A 14,844-nucleotide genomic window follows, 5' to 3' on the forward strand; every position below is an offset into this window, starting at 1 on the left:
GCCACGCCCACTCAGGGAGAGGGATGGGCTGCTGGGATGGGACTATAGCTTGCAGACAATAATTAAAAAATAGGAAGCTCATCTGCATAAAATAAAACCTTACATCACAATAACTGAAATAATAATAAAACACTTTAAATAAAACTTAAGATTAAGCATATTTCAAAAATATTTATAGGTTTCATAGAGGTTGCTGTAAACCCTCCACCAACTTCACCATTGAGTTTCTTAACATCCTAAATAACACTAAAGTTTGGATTTTTATCAGTAACCTACTTATTGAATATAGCATGTCACGCTTTTATTAGATAAATAGGGAAAAAGCACCACCTTGTGGTGGATGAAGCTGCTTGAAGAGCCCCACACATCATAATCCTTCAACTTTTACTTTTTTCACTTTAAAACCTCCATCTTAGGTGTGTTTTTAGGGAGATCTTTTAGATCAGAACACAGAGTAAGGCTAAGCAGGTTCCTTTTCTCCGATACCCGGAAATAAAATCCAGTGCTGCTAATTTTAAAATATTTTATTCTAATTTTGAGTGCAACTTTTTCTATAAAGTCGTAAAGACCTTATAGGCTCAAAATGCATCATGTAGACCAGAAGTACTGCATGGGGGGTTGTGAAAGTTTTGGTTCATTAGACTTTTTTTTTTATATTCCCTCCAGCAATTTTTTCCACTAATTGAAATGTCTTAAATATACATCAACATGAATTCAGCACACTGTAGTAAACAGATAAATGGAGGCAGAAGATGTCTTTCAGTCATCAATGCACGCATTCAGTGACACACAGGAGCTCTTTCAAGCTGGGCACCGTTTCATTCACAACACCTGTCCCATCAACAAGGAATCAGAAATACTTTAATAACCCCAGGGCAAAATTACTTTCGTTACATTACCCTATATCTAATAGAGTCACTATAGGACTAGTGTGATATAACACAATTTCATACAATATATATACAATTGGGGGGTCCTCGCTCCATCTCGTCATCAGTTTGGGGGTCCTTGGCCTGGAAAACTTTGAAGACCCCTGATGTAGACCAAGAAACTTTGAATACATTTTAGAATATACTTGTGCAAAGATTTTAAACAGGTTCATGTTTGAAGACAATAGAAAAACACATATTTAGAAATCTTTATTTATTTTAATCACTTTAAACTTCAAATAAATTCAGTTCTGTAGCATCCTAAAAACATTGTATCTAAAACTTAAGCGAAACATTTAGGTACTGTAGAAGAACGTAAAGGGTAAGCATATTTTAAAGGTATGCTTTACTGTTGGGTATCAAAAATAAATGAGAAACCGACCAAAATATTAAACAAAAAATGTTTAATAGAAAGGAAAATATTGGCATTGGACAATTTAGGAAAAAATCTGAAATTGTTAATGTAAAAATAAACAAAACACAAAGTGACTCTGATGTTTTAATATACCTCTATAGCATGCATGAATGTGAAAATCTTGGGAAAGGAATCACATCTTTTATATTGTCAACTCCTAGAATGCACTGCAGGTATCGTTCAAATCCCAGTCCAAAACCTCCATGGGGGACGGAACCGAAACGTCTTAAGTCCAGATACCTACAAAATAAAAGACACATAAAAACATCACTAAAACATCCATCTTTAATACTGGTAATACAAATATACTGCCATTATATTGTGCTTTTACCAGCTGTAGGTGTCCTCTAATCCAGCCCTAAAAAGTAAAAAAAAAAAAAAGACCTTAATTATCATGTATAAAAAATATATATATAATAATATCAGCACTGCAAATAATACATTTTAAACATGTGGCTCCAAGCATTATAGGAATAAAAAAAACTTTGCAGGAATACAAATTGTAAAACAAAACTGGCCAAGATACAGTTTTGTTGGTCATGCCCAACTTGGTTGGTTTTTATCAAGGGTAAACTGAACACACCATAAACAGCATTATTTAGTTTGTGCAAGCTAAATAAACACCAACACTTTGCTTTTTACACTGTAACTAAAGCAAGAACACGGTGGTAACCAGTTTCAGTATTGGTAACGGATCTGAAGAAAGGTCAGAGGAAGCTAAGATATATATATAAAAAAATTTTTTTTTTGATAAAAAAACAAACTTAATAATCATTTTATCTGAGTTTTATTCAGATTGCAAGAGCGTAAGAGATCAGTATATGACATGAAGGATAAATGCATTATATACTCTATTCTATGCCTCAACTTTCAGTCTCTGTGATGAAACAGGCTGGGTTTGTAAATCTAAGCAGCCTTTTTGAAATGTCAGATTAAATGTCATAATCTACATTATGTTATTTCTATGTTTGTCACAATTGCCTCTGACTTCACATGATAAAGTCACATTAACATGACTAAAAAGGGCAGAAAACTATTTTTTATTGCTGTTGGATCGTAGTTGCTAAAGAGAACTGCCACATTAGATGAAATATCAGCAGAAACTTCTGATGGGTGCATCCCTTTCTCTCTGTGATCTGCTCCTTAGTCTACTCTGCTTTTAAAACATTTATATGCATTAACCAGCAGATTTTCCTTTCTTTATGCATTCTTACTGTTTCAGCCGAGCCATGAGCAGATTCAGCCTCTCCTCTCTTAGCGAGCCCCCGCAGAGCTCTCCAACTCCTGGCACAAGAAGGTCCACTGCAGCTGCCTGCACACAAACAGGAAAAACTCTACTAAAATATGCCAATCCTTGCTGCGGCCTAACTGGGAATACAAGGGGAGAAAATTAGCTGCATAACCACGGTGCTAACCATGCTCCTCAGTGCCGCACAATGGCAGCCCTCTGCTCCCCAAGGGAAAAGGTTAAATGCAGAGAGTTGATTTCGTTGCTCTGTACTTGTGACAGTGTAATGACAATAAAAAAAACATCTGGAGAAAAAAAATACAATATAAAACCACTTCTTACTGTGTGCCTGGGATGGTCCTGATTATCTCTTGCATAAAAAGGCTTCAGGTCATAGGGATAATCTGTGACGAAGACCGGAAGATTTCCACAATGTTTTACCAGATGCTTCTCATGCTCCGTCATTAGGTCACAGCCCCACTGTAGAAAAGCGCTAAGGTGAGTGAGGACATCTGTGGCAGCAGATAGAAGCTGCAAAGACGCTTTATATAAACTATTCCACTTACATCTGTGGGGAAGGTAAATCTCTCCGAGCTGCGGTTTAGGATGTCTATAGCCTCAGTATAAGTAATCCTTTAAGAAGACAGTATCACACAGTCAACCTTGGGGCCTTGACTTTATTTTCCGATGATTCAGTTTTATCTGAAACAAAAACACTCACACAGGGAAGCTCTTGTTCAGCATGGCCTCTACGGCGTCCTTGAATTAGATGGATTCAGCAAAAACAAAATGTTATCAGAAGTTATTATAAGGTCAGGTGGAGCCAAAACAGTTTGGAGTAAAGATCCAGGTTATGAACGCCCTCCAGGACTCACCCTGTGTCCTGGAGTCACATGTCGGTGAAACAAATCCACGTCCTCTACACAGCGGGCCATCACATGCTCGGTGGCAGACCTGAACATGTCCTCCATGACCTAAACACCAGGCCGGGTTTAATAATTAAAGTTTGCATGTGTGACTGTTAACAAGGGTAACTTTAAAAGTCATGCCGGGCATTTTTTTCTTTTTAAATGCATGTTATTCTGCTTTTCTTCAGAGGAGGTGTTTAATTGACAAGAATTTTTAACCTTGCTTCTAAACTTTATAGAATTTAAAAGTTTTTAGACAAAATGTGAAAACTTTTCCATCCATGCATTTTAAAGTGTTCTTAGTTCAGGGTGGATGGATGATCCGTACAACTTCAAATATTATTCAAAACATTCATTTGGTTCACAACATGAAGCTTAATGCAACTTTGATCTAGTGCGTTTCCACTTTATACAGAAAATTTAAATTATATGCATCATGTAGGTGAAAGCAAACCTCAGATCGTTGCGGCCATCGAAGCGATTTTTTAAAAGCTTTTCAATGAACCAAGTTCATTTGGATTCATAGGATTGTAATCAGGGCTTTGAGCAGTTAGGCCGCCTTGCAAAAGTAGCTCTGGCTGATTTTTCCAGTCCAGTTGGGATTCTGTACGTCAATGTTTCCCAACTCTTTTTGACTTGCGTGACTATTTTACTTAAAGCTACAGTGTGTAACTTTTAGCGACATCTAGCGGTCAGACTGCAGACCGCAGCAACATGAACATCTCCCCCCCACCGCTTCTCCCCCCCAACAGTACGGTGAGCGTTATGGGACAAAATGTCTTCCACGACGTCCGCATCACCTACCTTCTCAAGTGATGAGGTTTGTTTACATAGATAATTTTAAAGATAGTATTTCATTAGTCTGTGTAGGGTATAGATTTCATGTAGACTTAAGATAATAAATATACCCGTTATTTTTTCTACATCGTTGAGACATTTTGGCGATCTCGCAATCACTAGTTTGTTGGCTCTGCGCTGCCGTAGCGCAAAGATGTCTGCCTCCATGGCTGCGAGACCCGCTCCTATGTAATTATAAATAACGAATTCTAAGGCAACGCAAATATTAAGGTTAAGAGGCTGAGCTCGTAGATGAAGATAAATAACATAGTTATGTATAATATATTACATTTCTGACTGTATATCCCTGTAATTATTACACACTGTAGCTTTAAAAAGTTTTACTTTGTTTTCTTTAAGACACCTGAGCTGCTTTGATGAGCTCCGATAGCTCAGTCTGAAAAACAGGCTGTTCTCTACATCCAGTCTGTTCCTCTAATTGGTTTTTATGTGTCACAGCTGAAGGTGAACTCAAACATATAAGAATAATGTACTTTTTGGTTGATAAAAGCTTGTTTAATTTTTCAATTACAAAGCAAATCAGATCCAAGCCCTATTTTATTTTATTAACTAAGAAAAAAAATATTTTCATGTACCCCTTGCAATGTACTCGTGGATCACAAGGGGTATGAGTACCCCCAGTTGGGAAACCCTGGTGTACAGGATTTCAATCTGTTTTCCTTGGATAAAAGACAGAGATAATGATATTCAGGAAGGAATAAAAAAAATATATGAATATCAGACCAGGATGAGCAAAATAAGTAGAAATTACAGCTTGCAAATGATTTTATCAAAGGAAATAAACTGCCCAGGTTTGTTCTTAAACTCAGCAGCATTATTAAACAGGACAATGATCTGTTGTCAAACATCTGCTACTACTAGCACTAAATGATAAATGCCAGTGGCTGTGTTCCCCGTTTGTTTGTTAATTTCCTAAGATCAGAGCAAAGAGTGTTGCTTTTTTACAACGTTTTGGCCTGCCTCATTTAATAAATGAGGAGTAGTACACCAATAGTTAAAGAAGCAGAATATATTTTAGTTTTAGTATGACTTTTTTTTTTAAACCTTTTTTAATTCCCATATTTTCTGTTATCAGAGTGGAACTACTGATCATGACCCTCATTTGTTTACCTTTAGACTGGAACAGCTGCATCTTTCATATTGTCTATATATATTGTCTTGTTGTAAATTAGGAGTTTTTTTTATCTTCCAATGATAAACCGAGTTTGTTTATCTTCTACTTATATAGGAAACAAATTTACTGCCTATTTTGTGAGTTACTGTGATTTGTTAACATTCTGTTCTCCAATGGTGACCCTAAAGTAGCTTCTGGAGGCTATAACCCTGCACTTTGCCTCCTCTGTGAGTCGACCCACTAGATGTAATTGACTGCAATATACTGGATATTTGACATATAAGGACATAGTATATGAATCTACTTGACAAAGAGGGAAGTTTCTAGGGAGAAACATAAAGTACCTTGGTGAGATCATCCAAAGACTCAGTGAAGGAGATTTCTGCCTCAACCATAAAAAACTCAGCCAGGTGGCGCCTGCTTTGGGAGTTCTCGGCTCGAAAGGTTGGCCCGAATGTGTAGACTCTGGAAAAAGCCCTGCAGACATATAAGCAACAGATTCTAATCCTCATAGTTAAACATACCTAAGTATGTTATAGCGGCCTAACGTACAAACATAGAGATAGTTCAGTTTTACTCACCCTGACATCACCTCTAAATGAAGCTGTCCTGATACAGTCAGAAACGCAGGTACAGAGAAAAATTCCTCATCGTCCGAAAAATCTGGACCTGATGGCTGTGATAGAAGTGCATTTTTCTCTTTAACCAATAAACCATTATCAGTTAAAATGTGTTTCACATTTTAAACAAGGATGATAAAAATGCAAATAATTGCATTAAGGTACTCACCTCCACTTTAAAGAGTTCTCCCGCTCCTTCACAATCATTTGAGGTGATGATAGGGGTGTGAATCTGTACAAACCCATTATTCTGATGGCAAGCAAAACAATCAAACAGCGTATTGGCATATGATATGCAATCAGGAAAAAAATCACAGCACCAGGTACTTACTTTAAAGTATGAATGGATTGCTGCGGTGGCCTCACTTCGTATCCTCAACAGGGAACTGAAGGCGTTCGTTCGACACCTGAGATGAGGAAGCTGGCGCGTATATTCAAGACTGTGTCTGTCCTTGATTTTAAATGGAAAATCCTGGGCAAATTAAAAATATAGGATTAAAAAACTATAAAACACAAGGTTATTTAAAACATAAAACTCAGTTTGGGGCTGTGGTGTTTTTTTTATTCTTACAACAGGGTTACATTCTCCAACTACTCGGATTTGTTCTGCCTCTAGTTCAACTGGCTGCTTTTGATGAGGACTCTTCTTCAGGATACCAGTGACTTCAACAGCACTGCCAAAGGTTAGCAACCTGAAATTTGAGGGGAAAAAATTGAACATTTTGGGGACAAACCACAGAAATTAGACAATGAATCATTTATGTACCTTAATCGACAAAGAAACAGACTATGGGATTTTAAATTCAGGTCACGTTCAGACATTCACAAATACTAACAGGAGTCTAATGACTAACAGTAATAAGGAGTCCAGCTGAAATACAGTATGTTCTAAGTGTAAATCTGAACTGCTTACGGATCATTCAGTTTTGCTTGACCAACAATTTGCAGAGACTGCAAAGAACTTCCATCATTGACGTGGAGAAAGATGTTGTTCTTCTGAGGTCTGACAGACCGTACCCATCCCTGCAACAGAGACGATCCACTTTTAAATCTCTTTGACAAGGAAAAAATACCATGATTTATTGAGCAAAATAGAAACTGGCTACTCTATGAATCTAAATTATGGGGGATATACATTTTGATTCTTCAAACGAAGGTACTGACATCAGATCAATACAAAGAAATTTAAAAGATAGAGCAAACAAATGTAGTTAAACCCAATTGGGCCCATTTATTCCTAACTATTGTAATATTGAAAAAAAAAGAAGAAGAACAAACATTCAAGCTGAGATAATCTAAATCTTTGCTTACAGCAGGGGTCTTCAATGTTTTCCAGGCCAGGGACCCCTAAACTGATGGCGAGATGGAGTGGGGACCCCTAATTATATATATTGTATGAAATTGTGTTATATCAAACTGGTCCTATAGTCACTCTTTTACAGATGGAGTCATTTAACGAAAGTAATTTCGCCCTGGGATTATTAAAGTATTTCTGATTCTGATTCCTGGTTGATGGGACAGGTGTTGTGAATGAAACAGTGCTCAGCTTGAAAGAGCTCCTGTGTGTCGCTGAATGTTTGCATTGATGACTGAAAGACATCTTCTGCCTCCATTTATCTGTTTACTACAATGTGTTGAATTCATGTTAAAGTGGATTTAAAGACGTTTCAATTTGGGAGAAAAAAATTGCAGGGGGAATATAAAAAAAAGTCTAATCAACCAAAACTTTCACGACCCCCATGCAGTACGTCCATGGATCCCCTAGGGGGCGCGGACCCCCTGTTGAAGACCTCTCTGCCTACAACTAAACCAATAAAAAATATGATGTTAATACCTGAACTTTCACCTCTGCTCCCAGCTCAGCTCCTGACAGTGCCTCGGATATTCTAAGTTTTGTTGGGATCTTCTTACAGTACCGCCGACAGCCCACCAAGAAAACACTTCGATATACTGATGCTGCTGCTGATGAAACGAAGACTGTCTGTGCTGCAGCCTGAAACATCGCTACAAGCTTGGAAACTTCCCACGGAATAAAACTCCTAAAACCAAACATATAACATCAGGAACAAGGAAAAAAGAAAAGATTGTATGTTCTTATTTTCTTAACATCTTGCCTTCAGTTGACTTTCAGCTCTCACGCTGCTGTTCACTTCCTGTTTACGTCTCTCGCGATACGTCCAACTGCGTCAGGTGGGTGTCAGCGGACCAATCAGATTTCTCCACCCTTCAGCTATTGCAGGGAGCTGTAGTTTTAGGATTACCGGTATATATTTTTTTACCACTACAACTACAATACTACTAAAAATAAGGATAATGCTGTTTTGCACGTATATCATTTTCTAAATGTAAGCAGGGATGCCAGCTTTTAACCTTGGAGTGAGATTTTGAAATAGTTTAGATAGGTCAGCCTTGTCAGGGTTAGAGTGAAAGGCTCTGAGGACAGGTGCAGTAGTTGTCGGTTTTCAGAGGATTTAACTGAAACAAAGTGGCAAAATTTGGATTTTTTTAAGAACAGTAAATGTTACTTAATAATAATAAATTATCTGTAGTTATATGTAACATTTTAAAAAAATATATACATTATTTTTTATATTCAGGGGATTTTTAGAGAATTTAAGTAAAGAAGTATAGGCCCTAATAAAATAATGCATCTTAAATATACTGTAAATTAAGAATTTCACAACTGTGTTTTTTAATTATTCTATGCAGTTCAAGTAAAATAAACGATGGGGAACTAATAGGCAATTACTGGATTTCTGGCACTAATACAAGAACCAGTGCAACCAAATCCTGTGCAAACTATTGTATGAATATTTGATAGTAGGCTGAGGATTAAAAAATCTTAACTCATTATCTTATTAGTTTTTCTTGTAGGAGGCTGTAGATGGCTGCCACGAACGATTTTTTGCAAATAGACTTACCTGTCGATTATTTTTTTCAATTAATCAGTTAAATATTGGATAGCCAAAGCTTCCTTAAAAATCTATATTTTTTGATTAAATCAAATCAGGTGAATGTAATTTTTTTCACTTGGGGAGTATAGAGCATAATGAAAGATGATATATATATATATGTGTCAAAATATAAAACGTTTACATATTTGTTTTACAATTTTGGTATAACTGCTGCTCAAGATGGGTCACTCTATCAGCTAAAGACATGTTTTAGAGTCTCTTTATTCCAGTTAAGGATGAATGGATTACTAAATTAGTGGATTTTTATCAGCATGATATTTTTTATAAATAAATAAGTGGAATGGAGTTGAGTTTTGATGTTTTTGTTTGAGTGAAAAATTGCGGATATGGAGTGAGAGCGTGTGAGGACATTGAGATGTGTGAGTTTCACACCCAATGGGTGAGAGTTGACAGCCCTGTGTATGTATACCTGTTACTCAATGTTATCTGGCTAACTACAGGAGAAATTTTAGATTAATGCTACGTTGAAAATCATCTATATAATGTGTTTGGCGCACATAGCAGCTGATTAAAGATGAGTCCCCTACTGTATATATATATTTCTTATTAAAAGTAACAAAATGTTTAGTTTTTTCCCCTTCACAGATTGATGATTTTGCTGATGGGGTTGCTAATTCTCTGCGTACTGCCTTAGACAACGCAGACCTTTTGGAAAAGAAAAACTTTAAAAATAGAAAGCTGGCTCCCTAGTTTAATGCAGAGCTGCACACTCTGAAGCAAAATGCTAGGAAACTGAAGAGAAAATGGCGCTCTACATGCCTACGGGAATCCTACCTGGTCTGAAAAAATTGTTTACTGCTTTATAAGAGGACCCTTTATAAAACAAGAGCAGCATATTTTCCTCATTATTAGAGGAGAATAAGAATAATCCTAGATATCTTTTTAATACAGTTGCCAAACTCACCCAGAGCCATAGCTCTGTTGAACCGTCCATCCCAACTGCTCTTATCAGTAATGATTTTATGGGATTCTTTATAAATAAGATTGATTTTATTAAAAATAAGATCATTAGCACTCCTCTAACTATGATTGGTTTAGCTCTGGAAGGTGAGGTAGCATCTGAGGTAGCCATAGTATCTTAACCGGGTTTAGACTGCTTTGATCCAGTTGAACTTTCAGAGTTAGCAAAACTATTGTCTTCATCAAGGCTTCGGCTTGCATGTTGGATCCAGTTCCTACCAGGTTATTCCGGGAGGTATTTTAAGGTAGATGTAATTAAACCGTTACTTAATAAACTGTCTCTTGACCCAGATGACTTGGTCAATTATAGACCTCTATCTAATCTCCCTTTCTTATCTAGAATTATGAGAAAATTGTTGCCAAACAAGTTTGCGATCACTTACACCATAATTAACTTTTTGAAGAGTTTTAGTCTGGCTTTAGAGCTCATCATAGCACCGAAACAGCTCTGGTGAAAGTCACTAATGATATTCTCATGACCTCAGATAATGGACTTGTACCTGAAATTGCCCTGTTAGATCTCAGTGCTTAATTTGATACAATTGATCATAATATACTTTTGGAAAGACTTGAATATTTTGTAGGAATTGAAGGAACAACACTGGACTGGTTTAAATCGTATCTATCTGACCGATTTCAGTCTTTTCACATTAATGATAAATCTTCCTCATGCTCCAGGGTTACCTGTGGAGTACCACAGGCAGTGTTGTGCCTGAACGCGTTCATTGAACGAAAGTTCATGAACTCGTTCATATTTTGGGCGAACGTGAACTGAACGTACTGCATTATTGCCTGATGAACGTTATTGTGAACTCGTTCATTCTGGTGTCTGTGAACGGCACGCTCTCAGTTCAGCTCCGTTCAATAGGTTGCCAGATTTCTATAGAGCCCTCCAGGCGAAACCCCGGCTAAATCACACCGTAAACAGGCCTTAATATGTAGCGGGAAAAACACCCAATCTGGCAACAGCAGCTACCAGCGTCGTAGCCTACAGCCGCGTGCGTCATCAAAACAAAATGCGTGGAAGCAACAGCAGCATGGAGGCGACTTAAAACTGTTTTATGACCAGGTGGTCGGTGAGGATGATGGCAACAAGTTTGCCCGCTGGCTTTCAGTAAAAAAATCCGCACTTCAGTAACCTTAAATTCCTACCTCAGCCTGGTCCCTCAGTTTGTGTTAGTAAAATCTTCTTGAGCGGAGGTCTTCAACAGGGGATCCGCGACCCCTAGGGGGTCTACGGAGTTACTGCATGTGGATCTGCATGGTTAGTTGATATTTTTATATTCCCCCCCTGCAATTTTTTTTCCCACTTATTGAAATGTCTTTAAATACTCATTAACATGAAATCAACACACTGTAGTAAACAGATAAATGGAGGCAGAAGATGTATTTCAGTCATCAATGCACACATTCAGCGACACACAGGAGCTCTTTCAAGCTGGGCACCGTTTCCTTCACAACACCTGTCCCATCAACCAGGAATCAGAACTGGAAAAACTTTAATAATCCCAGGGAGAAATTAATTTCTTTACATTACTCCATCTGTAATAGAGTGACTATAGGACACAATTTCATACAATATATATAGTTAGGGGGTCCCCGCTCCATCTCACCATCAGTTTGGGGGTCCTTGGTCTGGAAAACATAGAAGACACCTGTTCTTGAGGGTTTTACTATCCATGTAACTTGTTTGTTAAACCTGCCTGGTATAATTTTCCAGGATTCCAGTATTCCTTTTTAGTATGTATTGAAATGGAATTTCAAATGGAAAAAATTATTAAAATAAAAAAAAACATTTGCACCTTAAAGACTACTTTCCTATTTTTCTTTTAATAATTCCTCATAAAAAAGACCATTCAAGCAGCACATTTTCCTGATGTTTTTGAGAATATACTGTAGGGGTGAAAGCTGCAGCTGCTACTAGTGTGAAGTGAATGGACAGCAACAAAGCATTAAAGCAACAATGGGGAAATGCTGTCCCCTCAATGCTAATGTAAACCCTGGTTGGATAAGGATTCAAAACTGGATATGAAGATGAAATCTGACGCACAGTTTCAGAGTTACAACTGATAAAATAATCGCTGTCTGTGGTTCTACAGTAGGCTATGGTGTAATTGAGCAATATATCAAGAAAAAAAAAAAAGAACTATGAACTAGTTCGTTTTTTGGAATTGTGAACTATGAACTGAACTAGTTCATTTTAAAATGTGTGAACTGAACTTTGAACTAGTTCACGTAGAAAGAGAACTTTCCCAACACTGACCACAGGGATCAGTGGTAGGACCAATTCTCTCTACTATATATAAGCTCCCAATCGGTAGAATTATTAGACAGCATGGGATTAATTTTCACTGTTATGCTATCTCAGCTATATCTGATGTCAGCTATATCTGTCTATACATTCAGATGAAACTAATCCATTACATAGATTACAGGCATGCCTTGAAGACATAAAAACCTGGATGACTCTTAACTTTATAATTCTGAATACAGACAAAACCGAAGTTATAGTCTTTGGAGCTGATTAGTCAGGCACTTCATTTGGATGGGATTACATTGAGCTCAGACAATAAAGTAAAAAATCTTGGTGTTATTTTTTATCAGGACCTGTCATTTTAATCCCATATCAAAGAGGTTTCTAGAATGTCCTTCTTTCATCTGGGGAATATTGCAAAAATTAGAAATATCCTGTCCAGGGGTGATGCTGAGAAACTAGTCCATGCATTTGTTACTTCAAGGCTGGACTATTGTAAGTCTTTACTATCAGGAAGTCCACAAACTGTAATTAAAAGCCTTCAGCTGATCCAAAATGCTGCAGCCAGAGTTCTGATGAAAATTAAAAAGAGAGATAATGTCTGACCTATCCTAGCCTCTCTTCATTGGCTACCTGTTAAATCCCCACTAGAATTTAAAATCCTCCTTCTCACATATAAAGCCTTAAATGGCCAAGCTCCATCTTATATCAGAGCTATGAATGTTCCTTATGTTCCTTACAGAGAACTTCGCTCTCAATCTGCAGGTTTATTAGTGGTTCCTAGAATTTATTAAAACAGAATTGGAGGCAGAGCTTTTAGTTATCAGGCTCCTCTCCTGTGGAACCAACTACCAGTTTTAGTCCATGAGGTAGACACCCTGTCTACTTTTAAGGGTAGGCTTAAAACTTTCCTTTTTGATAAAGCTTATAGTTAGAGGGGCTCAGGTTACCATATCTCAATAGTAATGCTGCTATATGCTTAGATTTGTGGAGGACATAGGGACTCCCTTTTCATCACTCTGCTTCATTCTATCTCTATTCTCCCACTCTTCTTCAATCTCTAACGTTATACTCTCTCTGCTTTTTCTCATAGTAACTTCATCTGACCTATTAGCCAGATGATAGGTCCCATCACCACCTTTGTTTATAGTTGTTTGAGCTGGGCCCATTTTTCAGTGTAGTCCTGTTTCCCTGGCTGTGACTGGCTGGTTGTGATCTCTTGGTCCTCTGACGTGGAAGTGGGTTCGGAGCTCGTCTGCCTGGCTGTGTGTTTCCCGGCCAGGGGCTGCCTGTGGAGCAGGTTGAGAAGTTCCTTTGTATCTCTGTTTCTTGTTGTATGTCTGCTTTTGTCTCCTTGAAACCCGGTCGGCTTCAGCAGGTGGCCGCTAACACTGAGTCTGGTTCTGCTGGAGGTTTTTTCCTGTTAAAAGTGAGGTTTTCCTCTCCATTGTTGCTACAAGCATGTTTGGTTTGAGGGATTGCCTTTGAGTCAATGAGTCGATGCAATCAACTGGTTTTCCTTAGATATAAAACTTTGAATCAATTTGACTGGATGATCTGCTTGGATTCTCTCTGTAAAGTGCCCTGCCTATGATGTGTTGTCAATTGGCGCTACATTAAAAAACTGAACTGAATTAAATTAAAGGTTAAAAAAAAACTAAAAGAGTATTAAAGCTAGTCATCTTTAAAGTCAAACTCTCCAAAGTACAGTTTTTTTTTATATTTAAACTGCAAAAACCGGCTCTGTGGGATATTATTTTAATGTTAAATTAAAGTATGAAAATAACATTAATAGGAGCATCAGTGCAGGTTTCTTTACTACAACATCCCAGTTTCAAAGGGAGCGGCTGAGACTTTGATTGACAGACCAGCACTGAGTGTTTAGGATTATCTCAAAATGCCTGGTTACTGTAGATCTTGTTAAAATTGATATCAATAGAGAATGATAAGGCTCCTTGTAGGTTTTCTAACCGATCAAACTCAGTCCAATTCTTTTGGGTTTGCTTTAATTCAAACGAAGACAACATCGTTAGAGCATAAATCCACACTTTTTGTTATAGAAATAACCCAGCAGTAATTATTGCATTTTTTGTTGTTGTTTTTTTTTTATATGCATTGCCATAGTGCATGCTGTCTTAATTGGCTTTATGACTAATTTGTGTCAAATCTGATCATCATAAGCATTTTATCTTAACTTGTTTTCTAGTATCAAATAAAGTAATGAACTGAACTCAGTCATGCATTTCAGCAATTAATTTAACTTGATAAACATACTGCATCAGAAAAAGATTAAATAAAGCATTCGCTAATGCTTGTTACTTAGCAGGTAAAAGCAGAGTTTTTAATGAGAACAAAGTTATTATCTTGTGTTTGCTAAAGTTATCAACAAAACCCACAAACATTAACCTGATTACATGAAATAATTTTATCAATTGAAATCTCCTATTTCATGCTTTGACAGAAGTTAACTACAGTTGGATCAAGGTGTTGGATTAAAAGTGGGGGTTTTTGAACAACAACAAGGCTCCTGCTGTTCTCTAATTAATCAAACCTTTTCATTTCTGAATTAATGTTTGATCAAAA

At 37.2% G+C, this 14,844-nt stretch overlaps 1 protein-coding gene across 2 annotated transcripts; it reads right to left on the reverse strand.

The window, feature by feature from the left end:
• Positions 1-1,318: 1,318 nt before the first annotated feature.
• Positions 1,319-8,258, reverse strand: nars2 (asparaginyl-tRNA synthetase 2, mitochondrial). 2 transcript variants are annotated; one of them, XM_038282841.1, is made up of 15 exons: positions 8,187-8,258; positions 7,907-8,111; positions 6,986-7,095; positions 6,644-6,764; positions 6,404-6,544; positions 6,242-6,322; positions 6,034-6,128; positions 5,797-5,929; positions 3,448-3,546; positions 3,294-3,331; positions 3,139-3,205; positions 2,915-3,052; positions 2,559-2,656; positions 1,676-1,702; positions 1,319-1,584 (listed from the first exon to the last, which is right to left on the reverse strand). In XM_038282841.1, the coding sequence occupies exons 2-15, from the start codon at positions 8,072-8,074 to the stop codon at positions 1,440-1,442; spliced, it is 1,461 nt and encodes a 486-aa protein (XP_038138769.1). In that variant the 5' UTR covers positions 8,075-8,111; positions 8,187-8,258; the 3' UTR covers positions 1,319-1,439. The 2 variants fall into 2 exon arrangements, with proteins under 2 accessions (XP_038138769.1, XP_038138768.1); XM_038282840.1 differs by having other exon boundaries at positions 7,907-8,239.
• Between the last annotated feature and the right edge of the window lie 6,586 nt (positions 8,259-14,844).

This window comes from Cyprinodon tularosa, unplaced genomic scaffold (genome assembly GCF_016077235.1).
Source record: "Cyprinodon tularosa strain WSP-4 unplaced genomic scaffold, ASM1607723v1 ctg188, whole genome shotgun sequence".
NCBI lineage: Eukaryota > Metazoa > Chordata > Actinopteri > Cyprinodontiformes > Cyprinodontidae > Cyprinodon > Cyprinodon tularosa.